This window comes from Pteropus alecto, unplaced genomic scaffold (assembly GCF_000325575.1).
Source record: "Pteropus alecto unplaced genomic scaffold, ASM32557v1 scaffold239, whole genome shotgun sequence".
Classification (NCBI taxonomy): Eukaryota; Metazoa; Chordata; class Mammalia; order Chiroptera; family Pteropodidae; genus Pteropus; species Pteropus alecto.
In genome coordinates this window covers 6,785,431-6,801,538 of record NW_006494613.1, presented here as the reverse complement: position 1 = coordinate 6,801,538, position 16,108 = coordinate 6,785,431, and the positions used below count along the sequence as shown (strand labels likewise).

The window sequence follows — 16,108 nt, the reverse complement described above, 5'->3', positions numbered from 1 at the left end:
AATCTCAGTCTTCAATCACACTAGGAAGCTATTAAATCCCAAAGTCCCAGTTTAGCTTTTCAAAGGTTGAAGTCACTTTCCCATAAACCATAAGAGAAATATACCAATGGACCATAAAATAAATGACATAAAACTTTCAATATGATATATAATACTGTAATTTAATAAATTCTTTATTATTAATGTTATTATTCTTATTGTATAAGGTTGGATACTCTTTTCTCAAAGTTAGTAAAACATTAAATATTTAGGCCTACTTTTTGTTTATTGACCCAGAAAATAACCTCCAAATAGGAAACTCTAATAGAATTTTATGATGCTTTTTAAATCAATTTACTTCTTTAATAAACTAATTAAAATAACGGTTCTAATCTGGGTAAAATATTGTTCAGAATAAACATAGAAGCAGATGTGACTAAATATAACAAATGTACAAATGAGACATAAATACTAACATATATAATCAATCCTCTAAATATTTCTTAAAAAGGTTTTTTTAAAAAGCAATGAAAAACCAAAACATTAAACAATTTCGTAAAACACATCTGTAGAATTAAAAATACTGTAAATTACTTACAAAATAGTTTGTTTAAATTGTAAGCCTATAGAGTATGTCATTCAGCTGCGCAGCTGTTAACTGTTATCTCAATTAAAAGAATTTTAATTTATGATTAGAATAGTATAAGCTTGGTTCCAGATATAAGAAACAAAAAGACAGAGAAATTTTATGGTGAGATATATGTATATATCTTTATGTTTTCTGATATACTCTGAATGTCTTAACAAAATTGTATTATGTATTTTTCCATTCCTTCCCAGCAGAGTTAAGAGAAACATAAAACTTCTTTGAATATTTTGGACATAAAGTGAAAAAGTTTTAAACACCTAAATTCCATATAGAAGTAGAACTACAGATGCATATATTTCAGTCACTTTCATATTGATATTCCCAAAATGAAAGATCTTTAAAAAAACACTAGCTATCACTGAATCTGTAAAAGTAATATTACTTTAATCAGCAATTTTTATTTGTACCTCATAGTCTGCTACAGCAATAAGATCCAGGTAGTCAAGATTCAAATCTGTGTTCAGTCCCATATTAGCTGAATGTCCTCCAGCTCCTCATCTGTAACATGGAATAATAATAGTAACAGATCTAATAATGTGTTTCTGAGGACTTAAATGAGTTAGAATATATAATATACTTAGAATAGTATACCTCTATCACATAAGGTATGTAAATGTTGGCTGCTGTTATCATTTTTATTCTATTAGGAACTGGAGTCAGAAAAAAAAAAAAACATGATTCCTACATCATTGAAGTTAAAAATAAGTAAAACTCACTATATGATACAGTACTAATATATATGTTATACTGAACCATATAATGATGAAAGTATCTTGAAGGTAGAAAATCTTGACTGACTTTCTGATTAACTTGCTCTGGTGGAAAGAACTCTCTAGCAATTTAGAGAGTTCTAGTTTTGACTAAAGCAGTAACCAAAAGAGGTAAAATCAATGTCTTTAGACTTCAGGTTTCTCATTTACTGAAAGTCTTGAAAGTTGCTTTTAATTTAAACATTATACGCTTTAAACTTAGGTTCCAACCTCTTCGCTCCCAAATAGCCTAACCCAAATATGCATGTACTCATTTAGTCAGAACTTTGGCTTTAAAATTTCTGATGTCCACTGAGACATCTACTCCATGTGTGATATTGACTATTAATTCTCTATTAATTGAAGTGAATAAAATAATTGAACTATGTAATGGAGAAAATATACTTTAGAACTATAGAAATAGGTTCATTAATGAAGTGTTTTCCCAAAAGATGTATTAATAGGCAATGAAATAAGACTCATTCATTCATTCAACAAACACTCGAATGCCTACTCGGTACCAAACACTCTTTTGGATGATGAGAATATAGTCAAGGATCCTTGACTTAGGTAACATTCTAAGAGAAGTGACTGCAGTCAATAAAAATAAATAAGGAAATATTTAGTATCTTAGGTGGGCATAAGTGCTTTAGAGAAAAACATATATAGAAAAACAAAACATAAAAGAGATACGGGAAGTATTGTGTAAGGATGTAATTTTAAAGTAGGTGGTCAGAAAAAGCCTCCGTGAGAAGGTTTAACTTTATTAAAACCTCAGAGAGGAAAGACAGTGGGTTTGCAGATTTATGCAGGTGAGTACTCCAGCTAGAGGAAATACAAAATCTCTGAAGCAGGTAGCTGCCTGATAACATTCTAGGAAAAGCATAGAGGCCCTTGTGGTAAATCAACATAAGCAAAGGCAAGTAATGGAAGAGCTGATGCTATTAGGAAGGATGGGAGACCAGCTCAGGTGAGGCCCTGTAGACAGACTTCGGGAAAGAGAGTTCTCAGTTTAAGTATATGGGAAACATTTAGAGAGTTTGAGCCTAAGAGAGACATGGTCTGAATTAGGTATCAACAAGCCCTCCGGCTACTCTGTGAAGAAAAGCCTGAAAGTGTAGTTACTTCTATTTAGTCTTTCTCAATAAGGAATATTGCACTGCTCATTTCAAGACAAATAAGTTTTCTCCCAAGTTAAGTGCCACATGCAGTTTAGTTAGGGAAAGCTGAAAATCTTAATCTTTTTTGTGAGTATTGGAGATGTTACTATAGTAGTATCAAGGTATAGAATGAGCAGCATTTATTAAAGGAACAGGGCTTCTCAAAATGATCTTCCCCTGGGGACTCACATGCTCATTTCCATATCAGAGGCTTTGGAAAATCCTTAAATGTGTTGAATCTAAAGTCTCCCAAGCCTGTGTGCTTTAGTTCCAAACAACCTGAGTTCAAATCCAAGATCTGCAGCTTCTGGATCTCTGAACTTTTAGTTAACAATTTACTCTGTCAACCTCATTTCTGTATTAGGATAACAATACCACCTCACATGATATGGTGAGAATCTGATCACATAATGTGTACGAAGGGTCAAAACTGTGCCTTCAGTCAATGCTACTTCCAGGTGTCCTTTCATTTACCTTCAAAAACTATTCGCCTTTAAGTTTAAAGGAATAAATTCTAGAGAGACCCATGTCACAAAAGCTTAAGGTCCCAGGCTCTGTCAAAAGGGCTTTGTATATAGCAGCTAGTTTTAAAACATCTACAGCGTCCTCCCGATACTGAGATGCTAAATGGCAAGCACAGTCACAGTAATTCCACAGCAAACTTTAGTGTGTCATAGTTTATATTTTTTAATAAACCTTAGAGACTGCTGGTAAGAATGGAGCACATGATTGTGTGAGGTCAACAGGTTCTTCTACCCATCCTTTGCTGTACTGGAAACACTGGTTTAGAAAACAAGTGCCTTAAGTCTTTAGTAAGTAAAGACAGATAACCCAAGAAGTCTCTTCTCCCTATGGTTCCTGATTTGGGGAACATAATTACCCATTCTAAAAAGCAGAGAAAGAAGCAAATAAAAGTAATACTGTTAAAATGGGCCTTATGTACATTTGAAAGAAAGCATCATGGTAAAATAAACTTTATTCTCTTTCATGAATAGTAATAAAGTTACACATATTTTAAAATCCAATCGAGCATTCTTTTCTTTCATTTTTGTTGTACTTCTTTAACCTTTAATTATTTCTTTCTTTCCTAAACTTCTATTGCATATAAAATCTATGCTCACCATATGTGATTTATTACATGTGGCTTATTGCTGTCATGTATGGCAGCTAGAATCAGTAAGTTATATTGTATTGCTCATTTGCACAAAAATAAGTTTTTCTCCCAGGTAACTACCATATGTGGTTTAGTGAAGAAACTAAAAATCTTGATTATCAGGAGTAGGAAGGGGTAGAGATACTACTACAGTAACGGCATGGCATAGACTGAGCAACGTTTACTAAAGAAACATAACGTTTCAAAACACAGTAGATGTTTCAACAGATGTGAGTTTATTCTCCCTTCAGAATTATTGTTACTTTAGGTTACTTTCTAAACTTAGAAAAAATATTCAAATATTAAACTATTCAAATATTTAACCTAGTTCATCAACTTAGAAACCAAAGGTTATACAGATTATTCAGCAATTTTGTGTAAAAAATGCTAAGCTAGCTGTTGTACCCTGGGGGATAGTATCTTGGAGAATGCAGCATAGTCTCAGAGTGTACTTTATGTATCACACTGCTTTCTCACCAGATCTCCTGGTACTGTCGTCTTGCATCCCAGGCTAGGTCTGATGCTAAGGCTTCTGCCTAAGAGCGGAGATAGAGAAAAGTTCTAGTTTGTAGTTTCCTTAGGAATTCTACTCCTGATCTAGGGAGGTGATAGCTGGAATCCCTGGAGAGACCCTGGGAACTCTATTATTTTCTGAGTTCCTGTAACTACCCCCATGAAAAATAAAATCAGATCAGACCTGCCCAAGAGATCATTACTGCTCTAGAATTTTGGTTGTCAAAGAAGCTTCTATTCACAGAACTACTAGAATGTGTTATTTTCAGGTTTCCTCGAAATTCGCAAAGACATTTTAGGGATCCTGAATTTTATACCAAATGAGATCAGAATAGAAGTGTAGAATGGAACTTCTCTAAATGGAACTTTAAATCTATGACCACTTGTTCAGATCATAATGATCTGAATAGGGTTTCTGAGTACAAATTAAGACACTTTCTCCTAAACTTGCTCTTAATCTCCTAACCAACCCGACTGGAATGAGTCAGTTCTATTGTGTATGTTGGAGTTGCCTAAGGACCTGAATTGCATAGGTGCCATATCCATGAGTACACACTCACAACTTGCACATCAACTCATACAGGCACATTGAGTATTTCATGCATTCTCGTAGGTAATTTAACGTTCAGTGGCAAAAAAGGAAAGGTGACAAATCGCTATAATTTATCCATCTCCAGGAATGTACTGAGCTGTCATTTAACAGCAACGACACTTTGTCTTTACTTCTTCAGATAGATTTCACTTTAGAGGTTGTATAGCTCTTTATAGTAAGAGCTCTGAGGGCCTGGTGAATGGGCTTCTATTTGCATCTTGCCCCTACAGAGCTCTTTTTTTGTTTCTTGCATATAGATGATGTTTACTAAGTGTTTTTTTGCATGGGTAAGAGTGAGTGAAAGAAAGTAGTTATGAAGGTTCTCAGATATATTGAGTTTTGCTTGTTATGGATCTCTAATACCTTCTGAATACAGTAGTCTTCAGATACCATCTTTATTGTTATAACTGACAGAAAAGTACACTTTGGATGAGGCAGGGAAAGAAGAAAGGATCAACATATATGAGTTGGTGATGATGGCCTCATCAGGGAGCTGGCCAAAAGTCAGCTCCTTGAGAAGTCTTACTTCTGACTCTTCTAGGAAATACAATTTCTAGGGGTAGGATGTGGGGTGGGGGTGGGGGTTGTTGCTAACTGAATTTGAGAAATAAAAAAGAGTATTAATATGGCTTCCATTCAATGGCAATTAGATAAATGTTAAGAGAAATCTTGAGAAATCTTAGCAAACTTTTCTGGAGACTGAGATATCCACTTTGAAGAAACAATGTAATAGGGATCCTTACACATATTCTACTTTATACTTAAAAGTATGCATTCTTTACTAAGTGGAAGTCAAAATCTTTATTTAAAATGCACTCAGATGATATGAGGATCTAAAGGATTCTCTCCCTCTGTGCTTTAGCTTCTTTATTTTCTATTACTAGATAAGTTTATCTTAAAAGCATGTTTTATCCCAAGAAAAAATAGATATACTATTCTACGTTTCTCACTAAATACCCTTTCGCAAAGACCAAATCAATGTATTTTTTTCAGCATTTACTGCGTATTCTTGTTTTTATTGCTGGAAAGATTTTAGTTGGAGTCTTTGAAATCTTATCTCCAGCATATTTACTGAATTTTTAGTCAGCTTTCTCAGGATTAAACTATCTTTCTCTTTCAGAGATAGGTGCTGTTAACCAGATTTTTTTCCCCTATGAAATGCTGCTCCAAGGTCATTGGTTGTACTAGCAGCAACCAAAATGAATGTATAATTTGCTTAAAAAAATATATATATCTTTTGCTAGGTAATGCATATGTTCACTAAAAAAATAAAAATAAAAAAGCACACTGTCTACAGAAAAGAGCAAATCCATCCCCATCTCTAAGAATAGTTCTTAGTGTCAATACCTACCATTTATTGGCCACTCACTATGTCTCAGGTGTTTTATAAATGTGACTTACTTATGTAATAGAAAGAAAAATGAATGAATGAATTTATGAATACAAGAATGCACATCAGATGCAATAGGTTTGTTTTGCTTTGTTCATATATAATAATATCTCTAGACTCCCTATTTCTCCGAAGAGAAAACTGAGATTTGGCATGGAAACAGGGCTAGTAACTGGTAGGTTGAGATTTCAGGGCTAGAGTATGGGGTGTCATATCCCAGGCCCTCTGGTTTTGAAATGCTGAATGGCTTCTCTTGTAACTGCAAACTCTGGGGTAGTCAGGGATGCTTTCTGCATTAGTCCCTCTTCCTTTGCTAACAATGGGGATTGTTAACATTCTAATAACTAGAGTCAACGAAGTTGAAGATGAGGCTCTCCAATGTAACACAAAGACGCCTTAGCCCACCCTGAGCACTTCAAATTCGACAGCTTTTCAAGGTGAACGTCAACAACTGCAGTTTAAAAGTGATTGTTGTAAGGGTGTCCATTTATTATCTATATAGAGCCTAGATAATTCTCTCTCTACCTCCTGTCCTAAAGGCTTGCTTGCTCAAATTTGATCTTAAAAAAAAAAAAAAAAAGAGAGCGAGAGAGAGAGAGAACGGGCAAGGGTAGAGTACTTTTACTTTGAGAGTTTATTCCAACTCCTGGAAGCGGTAAAGAAGAGGTTAAGCTGGACCAGGAGGATTTTTGAAGTCTTTGGCTGGGAGGTTCCATTTGGAGAAAGGTGCAGGGGAGCAAGTGGTGGCGAGAGAAACAAGGCAAGTTCCCATTCGCTTCGATTTATGATCCTGAGCAGTTTCATTCTCACCTGAGGGCGCAGTCGGGCACCTCTGGCTTGTGGATGGAAATATTAATGAGCAGAACTTGCCAGACCGACGTCTGGGGACCTTAGAGTGAAGCACGAAAAGTACCGCGCGGCCCCTTTAAATATTCTCGGGTCGGGGAGGAGAGGGAGGAAACTGGGAGTCGTAGGGCCGGTGGGGGAAACCCACAAGCAATTGAGCCAGAGAAGAGGCAGCGTGAGAGCAGAAACTTCAGACGCTGCTGATCCCGGCGGAGCTCGGGTGTGCCGCGGCGGCCGTCGCTCCCACCCGCAGCAGCATCCTCCTCGCCCCACTTTTCTACCCCAGGGAGTTTCGGGAGCTGCCTCTCTGCAACTACCACGGGCCAGCCTACGGGCTGCCACCCACAGGAAGTTTGCGCTTCAGCGTCCCAGCTGCGGAGAGTTCGGGGTGCCTTGCGCGCGCACCCCGCGGGCGAGAGGTCAGGGGCCATGGTGAGCGCCCCGCGGTGCTGGAGGCGCGGGGGAGGAATGCATGTCTCCGCGGACCTGCTGCTGTCCCCAGTGCCCTCCGTATCCCCCAAGTGATGGGAACAAGGGCCCGCCCAGGCAGCCGCTGTTGCCGCACCGCCCCCTCGTTCGCTCTCAGCGCGCGGAGTCACCCAGGCACACCCCCAGCACCCAGTGCCAGTCCTTTGGAGCTGCTGCCGCTGCCTCGGCTGCCTTCGCTGCCGCCGCCACCAGTGGCTAACTATTGACTGGGCTCGCCGGTAGACGGAGAAGCACTTTTTGGTCCTCCTTGATTCGTTCCCACACCCCAACTTTGCTGCCGCCGCGCCTGCCTTTGCCGCGGCGCTCTGCGCAAGAGTGGGGGCGCACGCCGGGAGACTCGGCTAGACGGTGAAGGCAGGAAACCGCACAACTGCTCTTTTGCTTCGGCTCTTTGTTGTTCGCTTTGGATGGTCCTTGGAAGTGGCCGAGCCTCCTCGAAAACCGTGGAGCCAGAGAAGGCAAACCTTGGAATTCTTACTCTGCAAAGTGCTCTGAGATATTGACCACCTCCGGAAAGGTTGACTAGTAATTGCCCTGAAAACTCCTGGTGGATTAACCCACGTTGCTTATATTAAGCCTTTGTGTGTAGTGTGTGTGGTGTGTGGCTTCATAAATTTGGGGACCCCACTTCTACTCCCTCCTCTTGGCATGAGACTGTATGCAGGATCCACCCGAGGACAATGATCGCGGAGCCTGCTCACTTTTACCTCTTTGGATTAATATGTCTCTGTTCAGGTAACCTCATGTCTTCTTTCTTCACCCTTCATCCCTCTAGCATTCCCCTTCTCCACTTTGCAAAGCAAACTCCGAGCAGCATTTTCGGCGACCTCTCCCTTTTAAGGCCGGAGGTGCTCGATCCCTGCAGGAGTTTTGGGCGAAGAGGTTCCTAGTTTTCACTTTGGGACCTCTCTCCCCGCCCCCCCATCCCCCAAGACCCCCAAGCCTCATCGCAGACCTCTCGGCTTTTTTCCAAGTTCAGGGCACGCCCAGATCACTAGTGGCAAACGCAGGTCTGAGCGCAAAGGTGGGAGGAAGCAGCGGTTGGCGGTGAGTTTGGGCCGCGGGGATGAGCCAAAGGGAGTTTCATCCATCAGCACCTTCCTTTGGGGAGGGAGATGTGCGCCCCCAGAACCTGTGGCCCAGAGACCCGCTTGGATTCCTGAATTTGGTCCTCCAGTTCGCCCCTCCTCTTCCGTGCACAACGGGTTATTAGTAGTTGTTTTATGTAACCAAAGTCTGTAATTAAATTCGATTCCGAAGAAACTTCAGGAAATAACTACTTCTCATGGTAGGATATAAACTAGCCACTCAGCCTGGCTGAGTTTAGAAGGAAAACAGGCGGTTTCAAGTATCTGAAAGGGAACAGTTAGTTGCCTGGGAATTTTCAATGGCAAGGGGAAACAGAAGGTTGAATTTAGGATTTGGGGGATTAATGAAATAATACTGAAACTCTCCATATGAAGTGTTGGAAGGATGCTGCAATGGAATCCTTCTGACATTAGAGTGTAAACTGTATCCACACTTATAAATACTTATTTTTACACTCCCTAAGAAACTTTTACTATGGGTGAACAGAGCCACGAATTTTTCTTTCTTTCCATTTGGTAGATTCTGGTTTCAATCAAGGATCTGATTTCAGGCCTTAAAACACACACACACACACACACACACACACACACACACACACACACACACACACACACTCTCTGCACCTCAGGGAATTTTTTTATAGTGAATACTGAGCTTCAAGTTGCATCAGGGCCTATAGGTTAAAGCCACTCAAGTTGCATGATTATGAAACAGTTTTGAAAGGTTGTTTTGAGATTTTTGTGGTCCATGGTTATGGTTTATGTTTTGACCAAGGATTTTACTTAAGTTAATTAAATATGAAAAAGAAAAACACATTAGCTAAATGATAGCAAAAACCCCCTAAAAAGAATTTTACCCCATGAAATATGCATCTTGACTAAAAGGAACATTTGCAATGCAACTAAATAAGAAATTTATTAAATTGATATTCCTTTGAAGAGAACAGAAAGTCTTGCCTGGGATATCAGATCTATATTACAGATGGTGGATGAATAGATTAAACTAATTCTTTGGGGCCACCTCTTACCTTCAGCTTCCTCTTTCTGTAATGTAGCTTTTTTTTTTAGTTTAGCAGATCTGAATAATTGAATAGTTCCTCATTCCCACAACCAGCCATGGATGCAAATCAAAAACATTATGATCTCTCTATCGGTCTCTTTGCTGTTGTCTCCCCATAGTTTAATTTACAGCTTCAGATACCTTTGAGATTTTTGTTGATTCACCTTCTCCGTTAAAGTTTATTCACGTGTGTAAAGTGAAGTGTCAGTGTGATAAATGACTGAAGGAGCAGATTACTGAAGATAGGGGGATTAATGGTCATTAGTCACTGTTTGAGGTGAGTTTGTATATGTTGGGACATTTTATCATGGCTATAGATTAAAGATAGGGTCACACTAATAGGGTATCACTGAAAGCTCCTTGCTTCAGTGTGCGAATTCTGTCTTTACTTGGAGAAATATCCGAGGAGGAGGTAGGGGGTACCATTTTTTTTTTCAGATTTAATAATTGATTAGTAGTATCTGAGGTTTGTAATTTAAATAGATATGAGGCATTTATAATCTTAGACTTAAACTGATTTTGGGGTTTGTTTTTCTAATTTAATTTTCCGTTTATGCCATTAATGATTTTTAATAAACCTACGTTTTTCCTATAGATGTGCTTATCTATTTCTTTGGCTAGGTTGCAGATCAGAAATGTCTTTGTGAAGTGCTTTTTTATATTTAAACTGAAGCTCTTACTCATTCCTCTGATGATATTCACTCATGCTGTGAATCTGAACTTGAGAGGCCAAATTATTAGGCTGCTGGGATGATTTCATGGCAATGTGCTCTTCTAAAGCCAAACTATTGATTTGGATATAACTTCACAGAACTTAGATAAGTAACTAGAGTTGGGCGTGCTCAAGACACCTGGTCAGGGAATGAATGAAGTTCTTGAAAGATTGTGTTTCATGTCTTGCCTCAAGCATAAGATCACAGTCTATCACTTGTTAATGGAGTGTATTTAAAAGAAATGTGGTGAGCTTAAATAAATCAAAGTGTACTGAGGGAGTAAGGTACCTTCAACAAGATTTAACCTGTGAAAGCATCTTTTGGTTGTCAGTTCTTTTTTCTTGCTTTCTTTTTCTTTTTAACATGGCTGCCAAGTTAACAAAGTCGTAGTTTTCTTCAAACAGATTATAAACTTCATTTTGATGTGTTGAACATCAAATATTATGTTTAAGAATATATGTTTGCTTTGTATACCCTTTCATTTATTAACCTAATACTATAATAGATAATTTTTTTTTTTAGGAAACCAAGATTTTGAAGAAAAATGGGTATTTCTTTAGAAAGTCACTTTTTAAATTTCTTTAGTGAGTTTGTATATCTGAGTTCTTTTCCCTGGATAGCTAAACTTTTGGTGAAGTAAGCAGAGAGTAGCTTGGAAAAAAATCAGTGTGATCTTTCAGGAACTGATTCTAAACTTTCCTGAATAGACTTCTCTTCTCAACTCCATTTGTGAAAACTTGCTTTTAAGTGAAAAAGTGATTGAATTTCAGTTCAAATTCAGGATGAGAGCAGAGTGTCAAATAAAGTGGAGTTCATTTGTGTTATCCTTTTCTTCTTCTTCCTCTTGAGGGTAGGCTTCTTTTGACTTTTGAAGGTCTTTTTTATAGATAAGCTTCACTATGTGAGTCACTTATCTGGGCCTCTGGTCTCTCTTATTTCCCCACCCCTTCCTCCCTCCCTACTTCCTTCTCTCTCTCTCTCTCTCTTGCAAGATTCTTTGTAATTCCAATAATTTCTTATTAGTTTCTTTATAAAGATTTGGCTTTTAAATTTACTTATGTGAATACTATGATATCATTGAAAATATCCTTATTTCTTGATAATGGGCCTCTATTTACAATGTCTTAGAAGAAAAAGTTTATCTGAAATTTTTTTCATCTTTACTATGACAAATGAAATATTCTTGTGGGAGTTAAAGTGATACAAATGCTACATTTCAAGATTACAATGGCAGTTGTTTGTTTGTTTCTATATTTTATATTGAGTAGGTATCTGTAATTGAAAATACTGGGTGACAGGAATAAGACTGAGAGGAAATTTTGAGTAACAGTTTGTCAATAGAGATCATAAGCAGTTGAGTCCTTATGTGTCATCTCAGGTGTTAACCAAAGATGCCAAGTTGATGCTTATGTTAATTTTTAGCCCCTTTAAAGATGTTTAGTTCTTAAAATAAAAGTATAACTGCCTTGCAAGCTTGATTTCTTGTAGAAAAATACAAGGAAATCAAAATTAATATTCAATTTAACCTTAGGCCTAAAATCATCTGTTGAGCAAATTAAGGAATTTAATAATAAGAAAGGGGAGAAAAAGTGAAAACAGAAGCAGAAGTCTAAGGAAGTGTAGTAGAAACAGATCCAGAATTTAGCTAGTGTTCAAGTCTAGGAAGAGGTGGAGTAGAGGTAGATACAGCAGCTAAGTCTAAGTGTATCACTCTCTGACCACACACAGCTTGAAAAGCATCTCTGAAAAATAGATTTCTGAAAATTTGATGTCAGCGTGTATAGTTTCTATTTTATAAAGGAGTAGACATTTTGCATTTTTTAAAACTAAAAGTTTTGAAACATTTAAATATTTAATAAATTCATAGAATATTTTTTAAGCTACATTTAATAAGAGATTAGAATATTGACTACCTCAGTTTATAGAGGAGTGAAAAAGTAAGTAGTTATCTTCTACATCATAATACTTTTCTCAGGGTAGACAAATAAAGTAAAAGAAGGAAATAATTTAAAAAAATAGATCAAGTTTAAATTCTGAGGTACCATAAGAAATTTTATGACGACAACCACTTCTTTTGCCATGAAGATATATATGACTATTGTTTATTGAACATTCACCAGTATCTTATTTAATGCTTATAAGAACCCTATCACTTAGGTGCTGTTATTAGTAAAATATTACCTTATTCTTATTTTATGGTTGTGGAATCTGCATCATGGAGAGTTAGGAGATATGGATAAGTAAGGATTTGAACCAAACTGATTCCATAATTCATAACCACCACGTACTTTTCCTAAGTGAAAGAGAGAAATGAAGAATTTAAATAAGAAAGATTATGGTTCAGCCATTTTTTAATTTTAAACTTGTCCAACACTTGTCCACCTAGACAAGACTGTGGTTTGAAAACTTGAGAATTTGGAAGGGAGGCATTCCTTTTCCTGCAATCAAGTAACTGGTCTTCAAATTTTTGGATCATCAGGCAAAATAATCAATTCATTACATCCAGCCAACTCATATCCAGCCTTTGTCATGTCTGCATTTTCTGGCATGCTTAAAAGATGAGACTGAACAGAAGTTAAAACAGTGACTGCTGAGGGTGCAGATGCATAGAGATTCCATGTTGTATTTTGGAAAATGAATGCCATTCTCATTCATGCACACTGAGGAAAGATTGTGCTGTGATTCCCGAGGCAAATAATTGGTACTCCTCGGGGAAGAGCCAGTGGAGAGACAATCATTTCCCCTGGGGTTGCTCTCCCCTCTGTGTTGGACACGGCCTGATGGTCATTTAGTACTAGATGAGCCTTCTGCTAGACTGCTGTTCACCGATGACTCACTTCATGGTTACTGATCATGGAAGGGTTGAGTGTTAATACCTGGTTGATCAGCTAGTTGGAAACTGCTTATGCATAGCCAATAAAGTTGCCATCCTGTGGAGATCAAAAGGCCACCTCCTTTCTTTACAATTCTGGGTGAGCATGTTTTCTTATTCCCCTTCTCCCTCCACCTTCAGCCCTTCCCTTCAATCTTGCTGCTGAAGAAGAGGGGAAAGAAAGATTATTTGTAGTGTACAGGGAGTAGCTTTGATCTCTACTTCTTTGCCTTTTCTTCTTGGTCTTTTTTTTTTTTTTTAACCATCCAAAAGGCTGTTTCTAACACTGGAAGGTATCATGTTGCTTGCTTCATGGGAGAGCTCAGTTTCATTTTCCTTCAGCCAAAACAGGCTTCTACAAATTCCCTTACTTCTGTGATTTTACTTGGCTTCCAAACATCTTATGACAATGTTGTTCCACACATAAAACAATATTTTGAACTGCATGAATGTGCATATCTTTCTGGCTACATTGAAGGAGATAAGTACCTCTGTGGTGTTCACAGCTGTTCATAGCTTAGAGCTGGAAAAGATTATCTGTTTATTTTATATATTTAATTTATTTTAGTATTTGGAGAAGAGTCTATAGAAGGTAAACAATTGTAGAAAATGTTCTTGGATCACAAGTTTGATGCTAAATAGCCTGTGGACTTGATGCCTGTCACCTAGTCTGACACTTAGATAAGCATTAAAAGCACCATCAATGGATACAAGCAAATGCCAACAAAGCAGTCTGGTTCTGCGTTAAGTGGGACTATATTATTTTTGTGATCTATTTTTAGATCATGTTAATCTTTTTACTAGAAAACCTTTTTTAAAAGTATTTCTGGCAGCAGCAGCTCATAGTTATACTTTCTCAAGATGCTCTTGATTGGATTTCAGAAACTATCAAGTTCAAAATATGGGCCACTTATGCTTTTATGTTCAACTCACCTGCACATTACCTGAGAACCAGGGACAGCTTGTTCACAGCCAACCATGGAAGGAACATGGAGTCCTTGGAACATCCCCCTAAAATTATTTGCAAGAAGTTCTGCTTGAGGATACTAGAGACCCAGTTTATATCCCTGTACCTGGGTAGAGCTTTCTTTTAATGTAGGAAAGGTAGTATTTTAAGAATAATACAGTTGTTACACGCAATCATTTAGCACTTTAAAAATCATTTCAGGTGTATGTTACCTCTTGATTTAACTTAAATTTTCAATAAGCATAGTAAGAGACAGTTTATATGACCATAAAATATTTTTATCATGATATGTATGGTCATAATCTATGTACCATTATGGGGAAAAATATCAACTTGGTAAGCTCATTCTTGGATTTTAGCAGAAGGGAAAATAGAGTTCTGATTTTAGTTTCTTTTCACTAACGTGACTGAGGTCCTTTTATGTCATTAGCAATTACACGTAGAATTTGCAAGGAAAATACAGCCAAAGAATAAGTGAATCAGGCCACACATGTCTGCTTCAAAAACTTTTGGCATCATATGGTACTAGTGAGGTAAGCTAAGTCTCCTAATTTGATCTTCAAACTTAAATAACATGCTTACTATCTGTTATATTTTGTTTAAGCATATGATTTCTTTTTTTCCCTAATGATGTACTAACTTTTAATTTGACTAAAAGTGTCTGCCTGTAATTGTTTTTCTGTTTAAGGGAAATATAAATGTATACTTTTAGTTTCACAGACCTAAAGCTGATTTTGTTTACTCAGGCTAGATATAAAAGGCAGACTTTATTACCTTGAAACTTCACTAAAATGGTGTTAGCTCATATAACAGAGTGAGTGAAAGCACATTTGTATGTGTTAACTACACACCATTGGGTAACTTTAAATTACTTTAGTTGCCTGTTCAGGGAAATAATTTCAGTGTCTCCACACTACTCAATTATCAAGTTGTCCAAATAAAGTAAACTGTATTGCACAGGCTGTGGAAGAAAAACTCATCTGTTTTTCTTTGTCATATTTGAAGGGAAGTGAAAGTTAGAACTCTGGTATCAAGTTTAGAAACTAGAACTTGCGTAAATGAATGAACTTAATAATATATTGCCAAAACCTAAATGTGTAGAAGGAAAATGAGAAGCAGAACCTTCTTCACTTGGATAACTATGCAAAGAGGAGAGACATTTACTGACAAGATAGTTGCTATTAATCTCTTTGGATTAGGCTAGAATAGAAGCATTAAAAGGGCAGCTTTTATGTAGATTCAGTACGGTCATAGGGGAAATGAAATCCATTGCATTATTTGGTCTTTTTTCTTATAAAGGTCATTTAATCCCAGGAGCTCATCATTTCCTAGCACCTTATATACAAAGTTACCCTTTCACCTTTTTGAATTTGACGTATTTAACATAATGTTTTAAATGCATGGTTATTAAATATATGCTATATTTTATATAATATAAATTTAATATATATATTTTTATGATACAAATGAGGAAGAAAAGCAAGTGATTAATCATATGAATAGTTGATGTGATATAAGCCCAATTGTATACACTGAACCTGAAGGACTATGATTCAATAATAATGATATCTCTGATAATAGTAACTACAAAGCTTAACATATATAAAATGTGTACTATCTACCTGGCAAAGTGCTAACATTGCCTTATCTTATTTTATACCACATTAAGAATGAATACATTGCTCTTATATTTATTTATCAACATGGAAAATGAGATTCAGAAGAGTTAAGTTCCTTGCCTAGAGTTGATCAGCTAGTATGATGGAGCGAGAATTTGAAAACAGCCCATCTGATCCCAGAATGTTTGCTCTTCACCATTATACAGATGCACTGCAGATAAAACAATATAAACTGTGTATAACAAGGCTACGGTGCTTTTTTTGTGAGG

The 16,108-nt window shown here is 37.1% G+C and overlaps 1 protein-coding gene across 4 annotated transcripts in view; it reads left to right on the top strand.

The window, feature by feature from the left end:
- The first annotated feature begins 7,180 nt into the window (after positions 1–7,180).
- The window catches only part of ROBO1 (roundabout guidance receptor 1), a 385,827-nt gene continuing 376,899 nt past the window's right edge, over positions 7,181–16,108 (top strand). For 2 of the 4 annotated variants that reach the window (XM_015600203.1, XM_015600201.1), the window contains exon 1: positions 7,184–8,255. In XM_015600203.1, the coding sequence (XP_015455689.1) occupies positions 8,201–8,255 (55 nt within the window). In that variant the 5' untranslated portion in view covers positions 7,184–8,200. Of the gene's footprint in view, positions 8,256–16,108 lie in introns of all 4 variants that reach the window. The other 2 variants (XM_006926234.3, XM_015600202.2) reach the window with 2 other exon arrangements.